General features: G+C 44.0%; 1 protein-coding gene across 1 annotated transcript; it reads left to right on the top strand.

Annotated features, from left to right (window-relative positions):
* The first annotated feature begins 2832 nt into the window (after positions 1-2832).
* Positions 2833-7837, top strand: MAP1LC3C (microtubule associated protein 1 light chain 3 gamma). The gene is made up of 4 exons (XM_012751148.2): positions 2833-2974; positions 3072-3127; positions 3289-3395; positions 4621-7837. The coding sequence occupies exons 1-4, from the start codon at positions 2917-2919 to the stop codon at positions 4841-4843; spliced, it is 444 nt and encodes a 147-aa protein (XP_012606602.1). The 5' UTR covers positions 2833-2916; the 3' UTR covers positions 4844-7837.
* The last annotated feature ends 11338 nt before the right edge of the window (positions 7838-19175 follow it).

Below are 19175 nucleotides of genomic sequence, written 5' to 3'. Positions count from 1 at the left end.
GGGTGGAGTGAGAGTGTGGGTCAGTGGAAATCAAAATGACCTGAGCCAGCTCTCGTTTGACACGCTTTGTCTGCAGCACAGATAAAGCTCTGCAAAGCATAATATTTCCTACCGCGCTTGTTTGGTGTACATCGAGCAGAGTCAGTTTTTCGCTTGTATCAGGAGCTGCGGGTTAAGGGAGGGCACTCTTATTCCAGTCATTTTGCACAGAGCTGTTCCTGCTGTCTTCCTCGAGATCCATACAGCATCAATATTGTGTGGCTTTGGTCCCCTCCTCGTCCAAAGGCCCCCACCGCCAGGGGCATGATGGAGTCACACAGCAACCCAGACACCCCACTCTCCTCAAAAGACACCTTTCAACAAAAGAAACAATAGTCTGCTCGTTCCTCTGCCTGAATGATGATGCATTCTGTGAGTATTGCTGCATTTCATCTCTTTTCAAGTGCTTTATTCTGTAACCCCTCATCTCCATTATACCCTGAGAGGTAGGCCGGCCTGGTCTAGCAAGCCCCACACCCCCGCTCAGAGAGTCAAATGCAAGGCAGGTAGGAAACATCTCAAAGCCCTTGTAAATGATTGACCAAAGCTGCAGCCGGAATTTATTTTCTCCTGGTCCCAGCTGAGTGCTATTTCCTTCTACCTCTGCCTTCAGCCTCCACACCTGAATGCACGTAATGTTTCTTGGGATTGTGGGGACTTGGGAGAGGCATGGCTTGGGGACATGGGGGAAGTGCATATATGAGAACCAGATTTGGTGGCAAGCAGTATGCTACCTGCTTTACATAAACCAGCTCATTTAAGCCACACATAACCACTCTGAGTTATGGATTAGCATAACCATTAAAAACCATACTTGGCTGGGCGAGGTGGCTCACGCCTGTAATCCTAGCACTCTAGGAGGCCGAGGCGGGTGGATTGATCAAGGTCAGGAATTCAAAACCAGTCTGAGCAAGAGCCAGACCCCGCCTCTACTAAAAATGGAAAGAAATTAATTGGCCAACTAAAAATATATAGAAAAAATTAGCCGAGCATGGTGGCGCATGTCTGTAGTCCCAGCTACTAGGGAGGCTGAGGCAGGAGGATTGCTTGAGCCCAGGAGTTTGAGGTTGCTGTGAGCTAGGCTGATGCCATAGCACTCTAGCCCTGGCAACAGAGTGAGACTCTGTCTTAAAAAAACAAAACAAAACCATACTTAGTTTCCTTCAAGAAGCCCTCTAAAAAAAAGAAAGAAATCCCATACTTAGTGAAGTGAAGTCATTTATCCAATATCATAAATTAAAGTGAGTAAGCAGGAGGGTCAGGCCTGGAACCTGCTTTGCCTGATCTTGGAGTCTGGCCCTACCCCTGGGACTTGGACAGTCTGGGTTGGATCCCAGCTCAGTGCATTCTGGCTGAGTGGCCTTTACCTCTGCAAAGGAAACATCCCACCTGCCCTTCCCACCCACCAGGCACCCAGGGAGATTTAAATGAGATTGCAGATTAGAAAGGTGCTGGACCACAGGGCACGGCACACCTGCTCCTTATTATCCATCACACCTGCGGGCGTGCCCTCTTATTTAAGAAAGAGGATGTGGCCACTTGTCTCTTCAGTGAGCCATCATTTCATCACCTGATGTCCATCTCTGATCAATCAGCTTTGAGATCCAAACTCTTCAATTGAACCAGAAAATGTGGAGAACACACTATCTCCTTCTTCTATACCATTCTTTATTCATTCCAAGATTCTTCACTCTTAAATGACTGCTGGGAAACCATGGTATATACTGTTAACAATGCAGGAAACATAAATCTTCTGCTTACTCGGAGGCTGAAGGGCGACCTGGTTGGGCATAAGCACCTAGAAGCCACTCTTGGACCCTGGGAACCAGTAGAGCTGCGTCTTGCCTCTTCCTAGCACGTATCGGAGTGTAGTACCGGTACTACCTTGTAACACCTCTGGGCTTCAGTCCCAACTGCCTCTTTTACTAGCTGTGTGACCTTGGGCAAAGTCACTTAACCTTTCTAAGTAGAGGTTTCTTGCTGTGAAAAACGACAAGGACTGTTGTGAGAATTATAAGCCACATTTCAGGGTGAAATGAATCCATCTTGGACTTCCCTCAACACGGTTTGTTGCAGAAGTACAAAATCGTCCTCAGCATAGGCAGTTTTTATGTCTCCAAAATCCTTGGCCCATATCTAGGCTGTTGGAGTGCACAGCTGTTACCAGAAACTCAGCCCTTGTCCTCAAGACCACATCAGAAGAATGAGAACGAGTGTTTTGGGGAGGAGGAAAGAGACTTTTTTATTACTTTGCCGGCAAAGGAGGAAAAAATGGCAGAACTTCTCATCTCCAAATCCAAATTCCCTGCACATAGGCAGAAATGCAGAACTTTCAAAGGGAGGGCCCTCAGTTCTAGGCTGTTGTGGTTACTCTAATCATCCCATCTCTGCCTGCCACCCACCTGGGGTGCTAGCGCCACCTGGGAGTTATCTCTTTAAACAAAGGGCTTGACCTGCCTCAGGGATGCAGGCCAGGCTGCAGGCCCCAATAAGAGTGGGGGAAGTTTTAAAGAGACAAAATAAATGTTTTTTATTTTTTTTTCTTCAGGCCCTTCCCTCTGTTACATGGCCAATGATTTTATGACGAACCCTGATTTCTTTAGCAAAAACAATCTTGAACTGCTCATGAGCAAAGTGACTTTCTCTGACCAACAAGCAGGTGGCTATTCCATTCCATCCTCAGCACTGACCTCCTGCTGCCCAGGGAGGGGGAGTGGGGAGAAGGGAGGGTTGGGAGAGGCCTGATGTCACTCAGCCCTACATAAGGGCCTGCTTTAGGCCCCTGCAGGCAGTCTGAAGCAGCTGGTGGAATGAGTTAGGTCCTGGTTGTGGGATTTTTTTTTTTAATTTTTAAGACAGACACAGCTGTTGAGTAAAATGCCACCTCCACAGAAAATCCCAAGCCTCAGACCTTTCAAGCAGAGGAAGAGCTTAGGTAAACTTCTTGGGGTAGCTTTCTGGGTGACATGAGAGGGAGGAGAGGATTTAGTTTTCTCTTCTTGTCTGTTTATTCTTTTGTACTTGAAATGCAGCAACCAGACAGGAGGAAGTTGCTGGAATCCGGGCAAAGTTCCCAAACAAGATCCCGGTAAGACTCCGCTGTATTTCCTTAGTGGGGGCCTGGGATCCTGTTCTATGGGGGACAAAAAAAGAAAAAAAAAAAAAAAGCCAGCCAATAACCTCCCTCTCTCTATTCCTAAGACAGAGAGAACTCTGAGTCACGTTATTAAGGGTCGAAACTCTTGACAGGTGATAGTGGAGCGCTACCCCAGAGAGAAGTTCCTGCCCCTGCTGGACAAAACCAAGTTCCTGGTCCCGCAGGAGCTGACCATGACCCAGTTCCTCAGCATCATCCGGTAGGTGACGTGGGCACGTGGGGAGGAAGGTGTGCTGTGCGTACTGGGCTTGTCCTATTTCCTTTGTTTGCTGGTTTTTGTTTTTTTTTTTGGGGGGGGGGTGTAAAGGGGCATTCCAGGGAGGGAAAGGGAAGGGACTTTTCTTTGTGACTCATCTTTTAGATTCTGTAGTGCCCACTGTTAGAATGACTGTTTTAAACAGGCCGAGGAGAACCCCTCAGGCAGCAAATCAAAAGAGAGCAAGCGCTGCCAACGTTTCTAAGAATTTCTGCAAGTAGTCTTAGCTCTACAAACTAGTCCAGAAGGTCCTGCCTGAAACCTAGCCTGTCCATCCCCAGCAGAGATCAGTGGCTTTGCGGAGTGTGTGTGCACCTGGGGCGGGACCTCGTCAGAAACACACCCGCTCCCTGCTCAGAACACTGAGGGAGAGACAGGGAAGCCCCCCAGACACACTCCTGCCTTGGGTGGAGGCAGAGGCACCGCCAAGAAAAGGTAGCTATTTTACAGCTTAGGAGGGTTAAGAGGAGTCACCTGACATATGCATTCAATAAAAAATGATTTAGGAGTAAAGCAAGGAGACCCGGTGGGTACATCTCACAGGGCCGAAAAGTCCTGCGTAGCGGTTGCAGACTGTTTCTCTGCGAATTCTCTATGAATGAATGTTTATCTTCTCATTTGTTTTTTATTTATTTATTTTTTGAGGCAGAGTCTCGCTTTGTTGCCCAGGCTAGAGTGAGTGCTGTGGCGTCAGCCTCGCTCACAGCAACCTCAAACTCCTAGGCTCAAGCAATCCTCCTGCCTCAGCCTCCCAAGTAGCTGGGACTACAGGCATGTGCCACCATGCCCGGCTAATTTTTTCTATATATGTATTAGTTGGCCAATTAATCTCTTTCTATTTATAGTAGAGATGGGGTCTCGCTCAGGCTGGTTTTGAACTCCTGACCTCGAGCAATCCGCCTGCCTCGGCCTCCCAGCTTTTTATTTTTTTTTAATGAGTTATTTAAGAGTATTCTGACTTCCTCTCCTCTGGGGCTTATTTGCTTAGCAGTTTTGTGTTGCCACGTCTCCTAGTTAACGATGGAGTGTGCTAGTTAACTGGAGGCCCTGTGGTTCTAAGTCCCCAAGGAAGGAGGAGGGAGCCGGTCAGGCCCCTGGAGCACCGAGGCCCCGCAGATTCCTGGGCTGCCTCCCGGGCCGGCCCCTCACCGCCCTCCTCCCGCCCCAGGAGCCGCATGGTGCTGAGGGCCACGGAGGCCTTTTACCTGCTGGTGAACGACAAGAGCCTGGTCAGCATGAGCGTGACCATGGCGGAGATATACAGGGACTACAAGGACGAGGACGGCTTTGTGTACATGACCTACGCCTCCCAGGAGATGTTTGGGTGCATGGGGTCCGCAGCCCCCCGGGATGGGGGCCTCCTCGGGGACAGACCCTGCAATCGTCTCTAGCCCTTGTCAGGAAGAACTTGTCCTCTGACCCCTGCGTCAGACACTGGCAGAATCGGCTGGTTTTCCCCTGCGGACATTGGAGGTGTCGGGGGAGCAGGGCTGCCCGGGCTGACCGGACCCCCTCAGTGACAGCAAAGCTGTTGTTCTTCCCGCTTTGCTGGTTTTGTGCTCCATGCGCTTGCGTTTTCTGGAGGGAAAAATGCTCTCGCAAGTTTTGTAAATAATGACTTTCTTGTGAATAAGAAATGGTTAGCTTGCGTGATGGCTTTGCGAGATGAGCTGGAGACAACACCTTTGTGGTGCAGGTGGGCAGGCCCCTGAGGGGTCAGTGTCACCCCTGCACGTGGGCAGGTGTCCCATACCTGGCTCGGTCATACAGAACCTGTAGGCTCATCTCTGTGGAACCACACGGTCAGCTCAGGTGTCCTTACCTGTGTCACGAGACAGACTGCCCTAGTTCTCCAGCGCTCACTCTACTCGCTTATTTCCTCTTGCTCCCTTTCCGTCTGTGGGTGTCACACATATTTGTGCCAAAGTGGTAACTTCTCAACATAAAGTCATTTAAACCACTGGAGCGTTTACTATGTGCCAAGCTTTGTTCTAAGCAACCTATGTGCATTAGCTCCTCATCATAAAGTCCTGTGGCTGACTACTATTACCCTGTAACAGATAAGGAAACTGAGGCCCAGAAAGGCCAAGGACATCTTCCAGATTCACACAACAGGGGCTACCAGGACCCAAGGTCAGAAAGTTTGGATTTTAGAAGCCTCACTCCTAGACCTCCGCCAGGTTCCCTAACGAGGGGGGACTCTACTCAATGATGCCTACTGGGTCCCTGAGCTGCAGTGTTGAGTGGGACAGATGTAAACTAGGGGTGCAGTGGAGCTCCATGAATGCATTAATAGAGGGGGGTTTCAGCAGCTGTACAACAAGAGCAAGGGCTCCAGCCATGCTTGGACGGTGTTGGTCACAAAAGATTTTACAGGGAGTTGAACATGAGCTGGGTTTTGAAGTATGGATAAGAGTTTGTCCAGGAGGGAGTTTTATTTGTTCATATTAAGCAAACATACATTGGGCATTTACTATCTGCTAAGCACTGTTTGGGGGTCCTGAAAATACAGCATTGAATAAGATAGGCAAGGTCCCAACCCTCATGGAGCCCACTTTAATGCTAGCAAAAGAAGAAAGACCATATTCAGATACTTGTAAGTACAATTAAAGAAGAGGAAGGGGGAAAAAAATCCAGAGTGGTTGGCAGATAGACTCCACCCTCCATGGTGGGCAGAGAGGGAGTTATTTTCACCTGGACCAGAGTGATGACAAGAAGTCAGTGGCGGAGGTTGAACATGCCAGGCAGAGGGAACGGTGGCTGAGCAGAAGCTCCTAAAGTGTAAGAGTTTTACAGACAGGATTCCAGGTTTGGTGCAGCCAGTGATGGGGAGGGAGAGGACGGGAAAGAGGCGGCATTCTAGTTGGAGAGAGAGCATTTGTTGAAAAAGGTGAGGCTCAGAGAAAGTGCGATCTCCTTAAGGCCCCTCAGCCATGCTGGGCCTGGCAGGTCTCCTGGGCTCACTCCCTGGGGCCAGCCTGGCCTCTCTCCTGTCTGCAGCTGTCCTTTCCCTTCCTGACTTGCCAACTCCAGTTGCTTCCTCCAACTCTCATCCTTCAAGGCACCATTGCCATATACCAAGCAAACACCTTGTCTCCCAGACACATCCTCCAGATATGTCCTTGTTGCTTTGCCTTGATCAATGAGTATTCTTATCAAATACATCTGCTTCCTAGGATTGACTTTGAACTTGATGAGAGTCTTTGGCCATGGGCACTCTGGTGTTGTTCCTCCTGCTTTCTGTCTTCCCCACTTGCTTGGTCTTCCTTGGCTCACAGTAGCTAAGGCTGTCACTACGCTGCAAGAACAGGGTCCTTGCCTGGGTGTGTAGCTGGGTGAGCTCTCGTGCTCTGTTTGGTCTCCAAGACCCTTCCCAATGCAGCTTCCCCTCGTACATTAACCACAGAGGTTCAGAGCAGCCTCTTCAGCTGCCTTGCTTAGGGTGGGTCTGGTTCCATAACCAACCAAATCTCAGTGCCTGAAACAACCAGTCTTTTATGCTCATGGAGTCCATGGCTAAGGGGATTTCAGAAAATGTACAGTGGCAACAGTTTGTCTCTGCTCCGTGGTGTCTGAGACTCAGCAGGGGAGACCCGAAAGGCCGAGAGTGACTGGGACGGCTGGGATCACCTGGAGGCTTCTTCATTCCCATGTCCAGCGCCAGGGATGGGATGACTCAAGCCCGGGCCCAGCTGGGACTGAAGACTGGCGTGACTCCCAGTGGCCTCTCGGAAGGATGGCTGGGCTCCAGGGGCAGCATGCTTGCAAGGAGCAGCTGGAGAACATGTGGCCCAAGAAACCAGGACAGAAGCTGAAGTGCCGATTGGTGATGGATTTCAATCTTCTGTTTTTATTTTTTTTGAGGCAAGTTCTCACTGTCTCCCAAGCTAGAGTGCAGTGGCATCATTGTGGCTCACTGCAGCCTCAAACTCCCAGGCTCAAGTGGTCCTCCTACCTCAGCCTCCTGAGTAGCTGGGACTACAGGTGTGTGCACCACCATGCCCAGCTAATTTTTAAATTTTTTGTAGAGGCAAGATCTTGCTCAAGCTGGTCTCAAACTCCTGGCCTAAAGTGTCATCCCTCTTTAGCCTCCCAAAATGCTAGAATTACAGGTGTGAGCCACTGACCTGGCCTTCAATTGTTTTTAGTCTTGATTTTTTGCCTTTTTCTTTTTTTTCCATCTACTCAGATACTTTAAAAAATGGGTGATTTGTACTTCTGTGAATTATGACCACTTTTCTTTTAGGTTATTTGTAATTTTTTATGGATTATTGTTGATTATTTAACTCATTGCATGCCATGTATATTAAAAATAATAACCCAGCCAGGCGTGGTGGCCCACACCTGTAATCTTAGCACTCTGGGAGGCCGAGGCAGGTGGATCACTCAAGGTCAGGAGTTCAAAATCAGCCTGAGCAAGAGTGAGACCCCATCTCAAAATAGAAAGAAATGAATTGGCCAACTAAAAATATATAGAAAAAAATTAGCCAGGCATGGTGGTGCATGCCTTGTAGTCCCAGCTACTTGGGAGGCTGAGGCAGAAGGATCGCTTAAGCCCAGGAGTTTGAGGTTGCTGTGAGCTAGGCTGATGCCATGGCACTCTAACCTGGGCAACAGAGTGAGGCTCTGTCTCAAAAAAAATATAATAATAATTATTATTCTAACCCAGTTCCTTTTGATCTTGTTTAAGGTAGATTTTCTCATGTATTAATAGATGCTTTGTATTTTTATGTGGTTTCCTTTGTGGTTTCTGAAGTTCATGTTTTTGAATAGACTCAAATCCAAGATTATAAAAAAATATATGCTCATCCTATATATACTTTTCACACCATGCTTACATTATGTTTGTGCTTAAGTATTTGAACCAACTGGAATTTATTTTGGTAACAAAAAAAGGACCCAGTTTCCATATTTTTTCCAAATGCCTAACCAATTGTCATGCATGCATTTACTGAATAATCTCTCCATGGATGTTTGAATTTTCTGTGATTGTGTGTCTATGTCTTTGCACCATAATAGCACTAAGAAAATGCCTTAAGAACGTAGATTGTGACTTTTTTTAAAAATCCTCTCGGCTCCCAGCAATGCTAAGTACATCTTAGGTAGTTAATACTTGGTGATAAATTAGAGAACCTGTAGTGAAGTCAACTTCAGAGGGAGAAAATAGAACTATTGGATTTTGGTATGATGGCTGTTTTCAGTCATTGGGTCAGGCTGGGAAACCATTTATTTTTTCTAGGCAGTGGGGGTTTAGCAGCCGGTTGTAATACATTCCCTGCTCTCTCCCCAGCCCCATAGAATAAATGGGGGCCACATAGAGAAGGCAGCTGCATGTCACCGCTAACATGGCATCTACAGCTGACCCCAAGATTCACTTGAGTGCCTAGACCTGAGGTCAGCAAACTACCGCCCATGGCCCATCTGACCTGGGGCCCATTTTTATAATATAAAGTGTCAATGGAACATGGCCATACCCACTGGTTTACTATTTTCTCTGGCTGCTTTTGTGCTACAATGGCAGTGTTGAGTAGTTGCGACAGAGACTGTATAACCTGCAAAGCCTAAACTGTTTACTATCTGACCCTTTATAGAAAAAGTTTGCTGACCCCTGTCCCTGGTATACAATAATAGATCTATCATCAAGATGTCTTGGGGGATAAATCCCCCAAGGGTCTTTTTGTTGTTGTTTTGGTCCTGCACGAGATAAGAAGAAAAGCATAGCCAAGTCTACTGGGCAGACCGAGCCCTAGTCTGGAGGAGTTTAATATAGACAGAGCTCTTTGCAGCTCAAAAGGCCCTTAACCCTTCCTTTGCTTCGGAAACATGGGAGGGAGATTTCTAAGTGTGTATTTTTTTTCTTTCACAAGCAAAAGGACCTAGTTCACGCCTATTTCTCAGCAAACTCCAGGTCGGAGAACCTGGGCTGCTTACGGCAGCTAGGCCCAAGTCATGCAAGGTGAGGTCTGGGGCTGGATCGCCCGCCCCGTGCAATTGACACTTGGAGGCTGCTGTGCACAGTCGGGTGTTGGGCAGCATCCGGGCCTGGGCTCCGTTTACTAGATGAATAGCACTGTTCCCCACAGTGACACTGGAAATGTCTCCAGATGTCCAGGGGCGGGCACATTGCCCCCGTCCGGGAACCACAAATACGGTCTGCAGACCAGCAGTGTCTACACCACCTGGAAGTGTGTTAAATAAAACATGTGGAATCTCAGGCCCCTCCTCATGATTGCTGAGACAAAATCTGCGCTTTACTGAGCTGCCCAGGTGATTCTATGCATGATAGATTTCTTTGTTTTGTTACCACCTTTCTAAAAGATTTTTAAATTTTTTACTGGAAATCTTATCTTCTATTTTTTATTTATTTATTTAGTCTTTTTTGTTGTTCACATTAGTGTTTGGGAAGTCCTGGGCTAGACAGCCTCGGGTGGTAACACCACTGCTGTTTCTTCTTCCCACCTGCTGGAAAAATGCCACCGTTGCGCTTCATCTATATCCATCCTGTTTCCCCCTCAAATTCAAGTTAACATTTTGAGCACATCCTTTGGCCTAGCACTGTATTTAGAGACAGGTTGTATCCTGGGAAGAGCTGGAGCTTTGTCATCAGACAGACTTGGGTTCAAAAGGAAGGTCTGGCCTGCCCTGCCCTGCCTTGCCCTAGGGGATTATTTAATCTCTGCCTCAGTTTCCTCATCTGAAACACTCCTAGTCTAGGCTGGGGAACATGAAGACCTTCTCAATAGTCTATGGTGGAGAGACTGGTACACTTTTAGTTGCTAAGTTTTCATATCATTTATACATTTCTCACAAGCGATGAAATCTCAGTGGCAGCAAACTTCCAACCACCAGGACTGCACTGCCTGGGGTTGCTACCACTGGGTCCCAAGTGCTTTGTAAGTCAGAGGTGACGAATACCAGCAGGTGGCAACAACGCAGCTTCTTTGGGTTTAGGAACAGCCAAGCACTTTGTTGTCAATGAACATAAATTCCACAAATTTTACACTTCCTAATGGAACTTCTGAAAAGACCAGCCCTACCCAAAAGGAAGATCAGATGTAAATGTTGGGGAAAGTAGATAGGACATTAAAGGTGTCTCCTTGGCATGAACTCTAGCCCACAAGAAAGAACTGCTGAGACCTTGAACAGAACAAAACACCAGAGAGGAAAGCTGCAGGTCTCAGGGGCCCTTTGGAGTCCGGGTTCAAGATGGGCCTGTCATTCCTTAAATGTCCTGGAGGCTAAAATCTATAGCTTTACCCTCAACCTCAGGAAAACTACAGCTGCCCTCAAATCAGCAGCGGACATCTCCCAACCTGCATGCTTCCTGCCGCTCGGCCGAGTCACTGTCATCTCTGCACCAGCGCCAACCTCCAGAGCCACAGAGACGCCCCAGCTGGCCAGAGCCGGGCCCCCAGCAGCGGCGAAAGTCTTGAGTGGGTCATTTTGTTTCAGTCGAGAGAGAGAAGGGACTGGATGATCTAGGACATAATTTGGACGCATTTCCCAGGTCTCAGGGCCATTTTCCGTATTGTTTGTCATCTTACTTGATTCAGACAAATGGATTTAGTTTAATCTTGTTTCAGCCAGTTCGGCATCCTTCTTTTTGTAACCAGCAAGTGTTTGACCTGGAGCTAAAAATTGTCCAGAAACATTTAGTCAGGTCGCCCTTACACCAGGTGTCTTTATTGTAAGAACTAGGGGACTTTTGCCTGGATGGGCTGGTCATTCAGAGGTTGTGACCCAGCCTGCATTGAACTCAGTTGGATAAATGCACTAAGGGGTAGGGGCAAGAGAGCGAGTGAATCTCTGGCCAGGCACCAGTCTCTATAGGAACACGGAGAGGCAGTTTGGGGGAAAACTGAGGGTCTCAGTGAAACCTCCAGGAGTCAGCCAGAAGCTGCCCCGGAGCTTGGGTGGGAGACGCGTTCTTCCAGGGACAGGGCCCACAGGCAAGTGTCTGTGGGGAAGAGTGTTGTCGTGGAGCCCAGGAGGGGAGGGGTGTGGACGCCCCAATGATGACTGTGAGCAGTGCCTCACTTTACTTTAGAGAATTTCTGCTTTTCTGGTTTGAAGAACATTCCCAATTTTTTTCTGTTTCCTTTTCCTTTTTCATTTTCTATCTGGTATATTAAAAAAAAAATTTTTTTTGGAGACAGGGTCTCACTCTGTCTCCCAAGCTAGAATGCAGTGGCATCATCATAGCTCACTGCAACCTCAAACTCCTGGGCTCAGGCAAGGAGCCTGCCTCTTGAGTAGCTAAGTCCTCCTGCCTCTTGAGTAGCTAAGATTGGAGGTGCATGTCACCATGCCTGGCTAATTTTTCTATTTTCTCATAGAGGTGGGGTCTCGCTCTTGCTCAGGCTATCTGGTATATTTTTAACATGGAATCTGTGGTTCTTAAGGGCAAAGATTAGAAAGATACAGAATTTTATTCCTTACTCTGTGATACTGGCCATGGTTAACAGAGCAGATTGAGTTTAAGCAAAAACCAGAATCACGGCTCCACAAGAAAACCACCTCGGACCTCCTCAATCCAGGATGCTATTGTCCCACTGAAAAGTAGCATACCCAAGACTCACTGGAACTAAAACAAAAGGAAATGAAATTTGAAATTCAACTTTTAATGTGAAACATTGTGTAAATTCTCCTTGTAGGTAGGAGCCTGGCATATAGTACATACTCAACAAATAATTTATTAAGTGACTAAGTCCATTTCTCACTTCCTGTGATGATGAAGTAGGATCCTTCACCTAAAAGAAGCATGAGGGACCCGTTCATCTCCCTTGAGCCCAAAGCAGGCCCTGGTGTTGCCTGAGTGAGGGACAGACATGGGGCTTGACCCGGTCACTCCATATGGCCACACCACTCGCTCCTGTGATCACACACGCTTAACATGCTTCGCCAAACTGACACCCCAGTTTGCCCAGAAAAAAACAGAGTTTATGTATAAATATCAGGTAAATAATAGAGGTGTCAGATATGGTCAGAATCCTGGTCAGAGTGTGAGAAACACGAATTTAAGATCTTACCTCTATTCCCGTCAACTAAGCAGTTCTGAGTGTGGGGAGGGTGAGAACAGATTTTCCATGAATTCACTTAAGTTTATATGTGTAAATAGTGGCGTATAAGTTGCACATTTCTAGCTCAAGCCAAGCTTAACATTCCTCAGATGAAACCCTGAGAAGAATTCCTGTCCCAAGGACATTCCCAATTAGCCTAAGAAAATGAAACTCCCTGCCCATCTTCAGCCTCCAGACACATAGCTGGGCACATCTGGTAGTTTCTAGCAACGAAAGTAAAAGTTTTGGGTTGCAGAAATGAGATTTATTTATTTGTATGTGGGACTAGATGGGCCTCTGGAAATTTTTCTAAATCCCAGGCTATTTTTAGCATCTTTTAGAGACACAAAATAATTTCACTTGGTAGCACAGAAATGGATACTATGTGGCGAAGCCTGGGATGACTGTTTCCCTCTCTGTGACCAGCCTGTGTTTGGAGTGCAGCTGACAGCTGCCACACCTCAGCAAACACTGTGAATTTCTCTCTCTCTCTCTTTCTTTTTATTTATTTATGCAGTACCCTTTGCTTTTATTTTGCTTTAAAGTTTAAGATAAAACAATATACAAATATTGTCTTATGGTTATTTATTTTTAAGGAAAATGCCAGGAAATTATTTTCCTTTATAAATTAGCTATTCAAACATTATTTAGGGAAGCTAAAGAATAAATGCCACAAAACTATAGTAATTTCTTTCTGATGTTATATGTTGCCTAAAGCACTGGACGAGGCATTTGGAGACTCAGCTTTGAGTACTGATTATTGATTACCAGCTGGCTATCTTAGAAAGTAGTTCACACCCAAATTTCTCAGTATGTGAATTTGGATAATAATACTTACCGATCTCATTTTCAGTGTATGACAGGGCATGTGGAAATTGAAATTTATATTATGAAACACTACAGAAATGTAGAAAAGTAATATTCTTATTAATAACTCCCATGCACATCCTCCCAAGAATAGGCAATTATTATTTTTTTCTTTTTTTAAAATTTTTTATTATTTATGGTTTTTTTTCCTTTTTTTTTTTTTTTTCCAATGGGCATTATCCTGAAAGGAATAGGCAATTAAAAGGGACTAAGAGAGCTGCCAATACTGGCTGTTAGAAATCACAGCCTCAGATCACACACCTGTTAAGAATGAGTCACTTGAATGGCCAAGTAGAACACAGGTAGACGAGAGACATAGGTTTTGTATTCTCGGCTCCCTTACCCTTTGCTGGGCAACACAACCTAACTGACTCTGTGAAAGTGCTGTGTAAGGAAGTGAAGGACGACAAATAAGGCTTGTCAGAATACGCACCCAAGTGCACAATGTCTCAGAGAAGTTACCAAGTAGGGAGTCTAAATTGCCGCCATGACAGAGTATGCCACTGCTGCTGGCTGGTAAAGTCAAGTGGGGCCCCCAGCACATGTTACCACGTCTGTTGGCCAGACCAGTAGAGGACTTATGTTCCTGGCTTGGCAATATGTCTTTTTCTTTAGCAGTAGATCCAACACAAATGACACACTACAGACAGAAACTGCTCACAGCCTGTGCTCTGGGCAATAACACTAGGCGGAAAACTTTATGGCCCAGTAAACATTTGTCCCAGGTATGCCACAAAGCATCGGTATGAAGGCAACAATTCCCCCTAAATTGTCTGTTTTCCACAACTGTGTTCCTATTTTTCAACATTGAAAAGTGACGAAGTTTTATATTATCCACTGTTTGTTTGTATCTCTTGTCATAGCAAACACAGAGATGTCTTGCTAAAGTCTGAAAGATGTCACTTCCCCAGAATATGTAATGTTAGGAATATTAGGACTGATGAAGGGAGGAAATGCTAGCATTTCTTGAGCACCTACTATGTAATTAGCTCTGTGAGAGCTGATGCATGTTAGAAGGAAGTAGATGGCAAGGTAAGCTAACTTGGATTTGGATCCTTGGTCACACAAGCTGTGTGACTTTAGGCCATGTGTCCTCTCTTTCAGTACCTCTTTTTTATTTTCTCATTTGTAAATTGAGGATAACAATATAATCTGCCTTAAAGGATTTTGGAGACCTGGTATATGTAAAACCCTGGTGCAGAGATGTCAGCTATTATTTATTTGCAATACATTAACTCACACCATCCTTCAAAGAGCTCTGTCAATTTGGTATGTTCCACCCAGATTTTATAAAAATCAAAAGTGAAACTGAGCAAAGTTGAGAAATGTGCTCAAGTGAGAAACACTTGAGTAGGGTTTTTCTGGTGTCCCTAATTTGGCTCTTTTCATTCTACTGTGGAATTGGAGAATAACATTATTAATATAAAACACGTACATATTATATGTTATAAGCTATACGACATATGTTAATATAATACAAATATTATATGTATATTTAATCCAGCACTTTTTATCTCAAAACATTCGCTTCACTTATGTCTTCCTTAAAGCCCAACGTATTGACGTTTAAGTGAACTGATAATTTCTCTCTCAATTATGTTTCTTTGTAAGAAGAATTCATACTACTTTGACGCTGTGAGAAGGGGTAAAAACTTCAACAACCACCAATTTGGTTTATGTGTCAGACCTTATAGAGATCATTGTATTGTATAAACCAAAAGATAAATCTTCGAAACAAAGAGATGGCAAATTAATAAGGTACTCACCTACATGGCAAGTATTATTTGGATCATACTGATCCAAATTGATATAATATCTAGAAAATTTAATTATTAATATTAAATTTATGATTGTTTTATATTATTTCTTGCATGGCAAAATTGCAACCAGTTGTGAATAGCAATCAGTTTTCAAATATAAGAAAAATGTAGATTATGTAAATTAATTTCACTAAAGAAATAACCTGCATACTGAATTTTATAATAGAAAAAAATGGATTTATAAAATAGAAAAAAAAGTATTTAAAAATGTACTATTATATCTGGGTCTTTGGGCTTTCTCAATTGGTAAAAAAAAACAAAAAAAAACTATTACTTATTTTTAAAGACAATTTCAAAAAATTGAAAAATTGTTTTCATTTTTGAAATTGACTGAAAATTGAGTATAAGCATATAAATTTTATTTAATTTCAATAATGTGCTCAGGAGAAAAAATATAAATGAATAGTACATGGAATGCTGCCATATTTTGATTGTGTAAATTAAAAATTTTGATGTAGCGATATTAAGCAATTTTGTCAGATGCTAATGATTAACAGAGTAATGCTAATTTTCTTTACCTTGTTTTGACTAACTCACACTACCTTTGTGGAGTTTTTAAAAGACTCTTGCTTAAACTTTAATGAAAGTAGTTAATCCCCAGAAGAGAGTAATAAGAGATGAGTTGTTGGAAGGTAAATAACATGGCTAGTTATTTTTAAAAAGGAAGCCATTTCTCATACATGGGCACTAAAGATAGTGGAAAATCAACTTTTGAGGATGAGGTGGGAAGGCAAGTTAATGTGTGAAAAAGATTTTGAAGCTGGAGACTAAGATTAAAAAGCAGAATCATATATATTGTTACTTTACTACCTTGTGCAAATGCAATAAAATAAGAACAATAATAAATGTTTATCTTTGTTTACTTTCTAGAAAAAGCCCAATAAATTTCATTACTTCAAATTTTTTTTTCAAAAAGGAAAGAATGGAACAGTTAGTTCATATGGTAGTTATATTTCCTATAAGAACAAAATTATGTAAATTAAGTATACAAAATACAGGCATAGTCACTTACTTTTGAAGAAAAACCACACAGGATTTATAAACCAGAAGTTAAAATATAAAACTATAGGAAGCAGGAGGAAGTCAAAAAAATAATCCATCACAACCAAGTGGGCTTCATCCCAGACATGCAGGGATGGTTCAACATATGCATATCTATAAATGTAATTCACCACATAAATAGAAGCAAAAACAAAGACCATATGATCCTCTCAATAGACACAGAAAAAACATTCAACAAAATTCAGCACCCTTTTGTAATAAGAATACTTAACAAAATGGTCTTAGATAAGACCTACCTCAAATGGATAAAAGCCATATATGACAAACCCACAACCAATATCATACTGAATGGGGAAAATTTGAAAGCATTCCCACTTAAAACTGGAACCAGACAAGGTTGCCTTCTATAACCACTTCTATTCAACATAGTGCTGGAAGTCCTAGCCAGAGCAATCAGACAAGAGAAGGAAATCAAGGGCATCCAAAAGGGGAGCAGAGATCAAACTATTGCTCTTTACTCATGATATGATCTTATATCTAGAAAACCCCAAAGATTCTGCCAAGCAACTCCTGGAATTGATAAATAAATTCAGCAAAGTCTCAGGTTATAAAATCAATGTACACAAATCAGTAGCATTTCTATATGCCAACAACACTCAAACTGAGAACCAAATCAAAGACTCAACATCTTTCACAAAAGCAACAAAGAAAACAAAATACCTAGGAATATATTTAAGCAAGGAGGTGAAAGACCTCTATAGGAAGAACTATGAAACACTGAGGAAGGAAATATCATAGGAAAAGCATACAATTTTTATTCATATTTACATGCATGGGAGTTCACAGAAAAGAAGAGAAACTTGAAGAAGCAATTAGACTTCGTGGTTTATACACCATTTTAACAAAAGGAAGGAGTTTGAGGCTTGAAGGATAACAAATTGTGGAAAGAGACTAGGAAATAAACAAAATAAATAAAAAAAGAAGCTCAAATCCCAAACTCCAGCTACACGACCTGGCATGGCCTATCTCCACCCACTTCTCTGGGTTCTCTATACCCCTGTCTGCTTTGCTGGTACCTGGGGCTCACTCTTCCTATTCTCTTCTTTTCCCCGCCCCAGGCTCTCTCGTAGTCCTTATCACCATTGTAAATTAATCCCCACTTGTGAGTGGTTTGTCTGACATCTGTTTCTTCCACCAGACTATAGTCAACAAGTGCATGCGCTGGATATTCCACAGCCCTGGACAGCCAGCGTCTGGTGCGGCCCACAGCACCTAAATGCACTTGGAAAATACATGCAGAATGAATGAAAGAATATTAGTGACCGAGGAAGTCACTGGAGAATGTCCCACAACACAGGACTTGTTGGCTTAGCTGGCACTTAACTGAGACGGCACTGACAAGCCAGCGTGGCTGACAGCTGCCACCATTCACGAAGCGCCCGGTATCACACAACAAGCACGCATTGAGCACCTATTGTGGGCAGCACCCTGAGCTTGGCACTGGCCGTAGCAACGGACACAGCAGGCAGAAAGCCCTCTCTCATAGAGCACCTGGTACATAGATTCTAATTATTTTGTTGTGATTTTGCATTTTGATGGAATTTCTAACTTGAGATAAATTGCAAGATTAGCCCGAGGAACTTCTCCATGACCTTTACCAAGATTCACTAATAGATTTCAGTTTGCTCCATGCCGAGGGCACATTTTTCTTTTTTTTTTTTTTTTTTTTTTCTGAATGAGAAATCTGAACATTTTTCTTTTAATGTTAAACTTTGATGAACAAGGGTAGAGAAATTTTGGTAAAGAAGAACTTGGAGTCGAGATGAGTTTGCAATGTTTAGTACTGTGGCCAGGGGCTGTGGAACATTTTATTCTACCATTCCTTTTCCTCCTAACCATGAGTCACTGAGCTGACCATATTGCCTATAAAACGGGGTATAACTGCACCCTCAGCATGGTGCTGGGGAAATGAATTAATGATAGTGAAGTGTGTTTTAATAATATCTGAGGAAAGACATCATGCACAAGTAAAATATGCTCACTCCCTTTTCCCTTCTCTTACAGCTAACAGCTGTGACTGGTTTTATTTTTGTTACCAGGATTAGCATACATTTTTCCTTTGCCTGGTTTCCATCTCTCTCATGGTGGGATCTTGCCCTCACGCCCCCCCACCCCCGCCCCCAGCCCAAGCTCCCAACAGTCCTGTGTGCGCGTCTCCAGCTGCCTTTACAATTACATCATTCATGAGCTCCCGTTGCCATGGCAGTAGGAGGGGTTTGGAGGTTGTGTTTTCCTTTATGAAGATTTTTTTTTTGCATTCCTCATCTCAGCGGGTAAGCATTCTGAGCTGACCAACCATTCAGATGCCCTTTGGTTAATACTCTTAATTTTCCCAGCTACTTTTCTCCCAATGCTATGTCACATCCAGGGGTGCCATGATGCACGATTCCAGAGGTTTCTATTCTCATTGTAGTTGGTGGAAGTGGAGGCCTCAGAGCTGTGCATCCCACTCTCCTGCATGTTGCTCACTGTTGCTCTATCAAACTTCACCCCCACACCCAAACTGATGGAGGTGTTTGCAGACTGTTCAAAGTCACCCCCATTCAGGTTTTTAAAATCTGTTAGGTCTCATGGTGTGTATTGGACAACAACTGCTTGGGAATCTCTATATCAAAGAAGCTGAGTTAAATGGTCTACAATTGCAGAACTGTCAAGCTAAACTATATCCAACTCCACGAAGGCTCTGGGCTTCTTGTTGAGAGACCAAAGCATTTTTTGGGAAATTGGTGGGAAGCAGGCTCTTTGTGAAGTGACCGTGATCTGCTTAGAAATCTTAAATGCAAGAGCGACTAGCAAGAGCAGACATGGCAGGGAACAAACCTGGGAAGATTATACAACCACGATTATATATTTGCAAACATGAACACAATATAGGTGTTTAAAAAGCTTTTTCTTCATTATCAGAATTATAACAC

This window comes from Microcebus murinus, chromosome 19 (genome assembly GCF_040939455.1).
Source record: "Microcebus murinus isolate Inina chromosome 19, M.murinus_Inina_mat1.0, whole genome shotgun sequence".
NCBI lineage: Eukaryota > Metazoa > Chordata > Mammalia > Primates > Cheirogaleidae > Microcebus > Microcebus murinus.
This window is presented reverse-complemented; position numbering and strand designations above follow the sequence as displayed.

Coding starts and splice junctions, on each gene's coding strand:
- MAP1LC3C (XM_012751148.2), top strand. CDS start 2,917: ATGCCACCTCCACAGAAAATCCCAAGCCTCAGACCTTTCAAGCAGAGG. Junction 3,128..3,288: donor AGTTCCCAAACAAGATCCCG/GTAAGACTCCGC, acceptor AACTCTTGACAG/GTGATAGTGGAGCGCTACCC. Junction 3,396..4,620: donor CAGTTCCTCAGCATCATCCG/GTAGGTGACGTG, acceptor CTCCCGCCCCAG/GAGCCGCATGGTGCTGAGGG.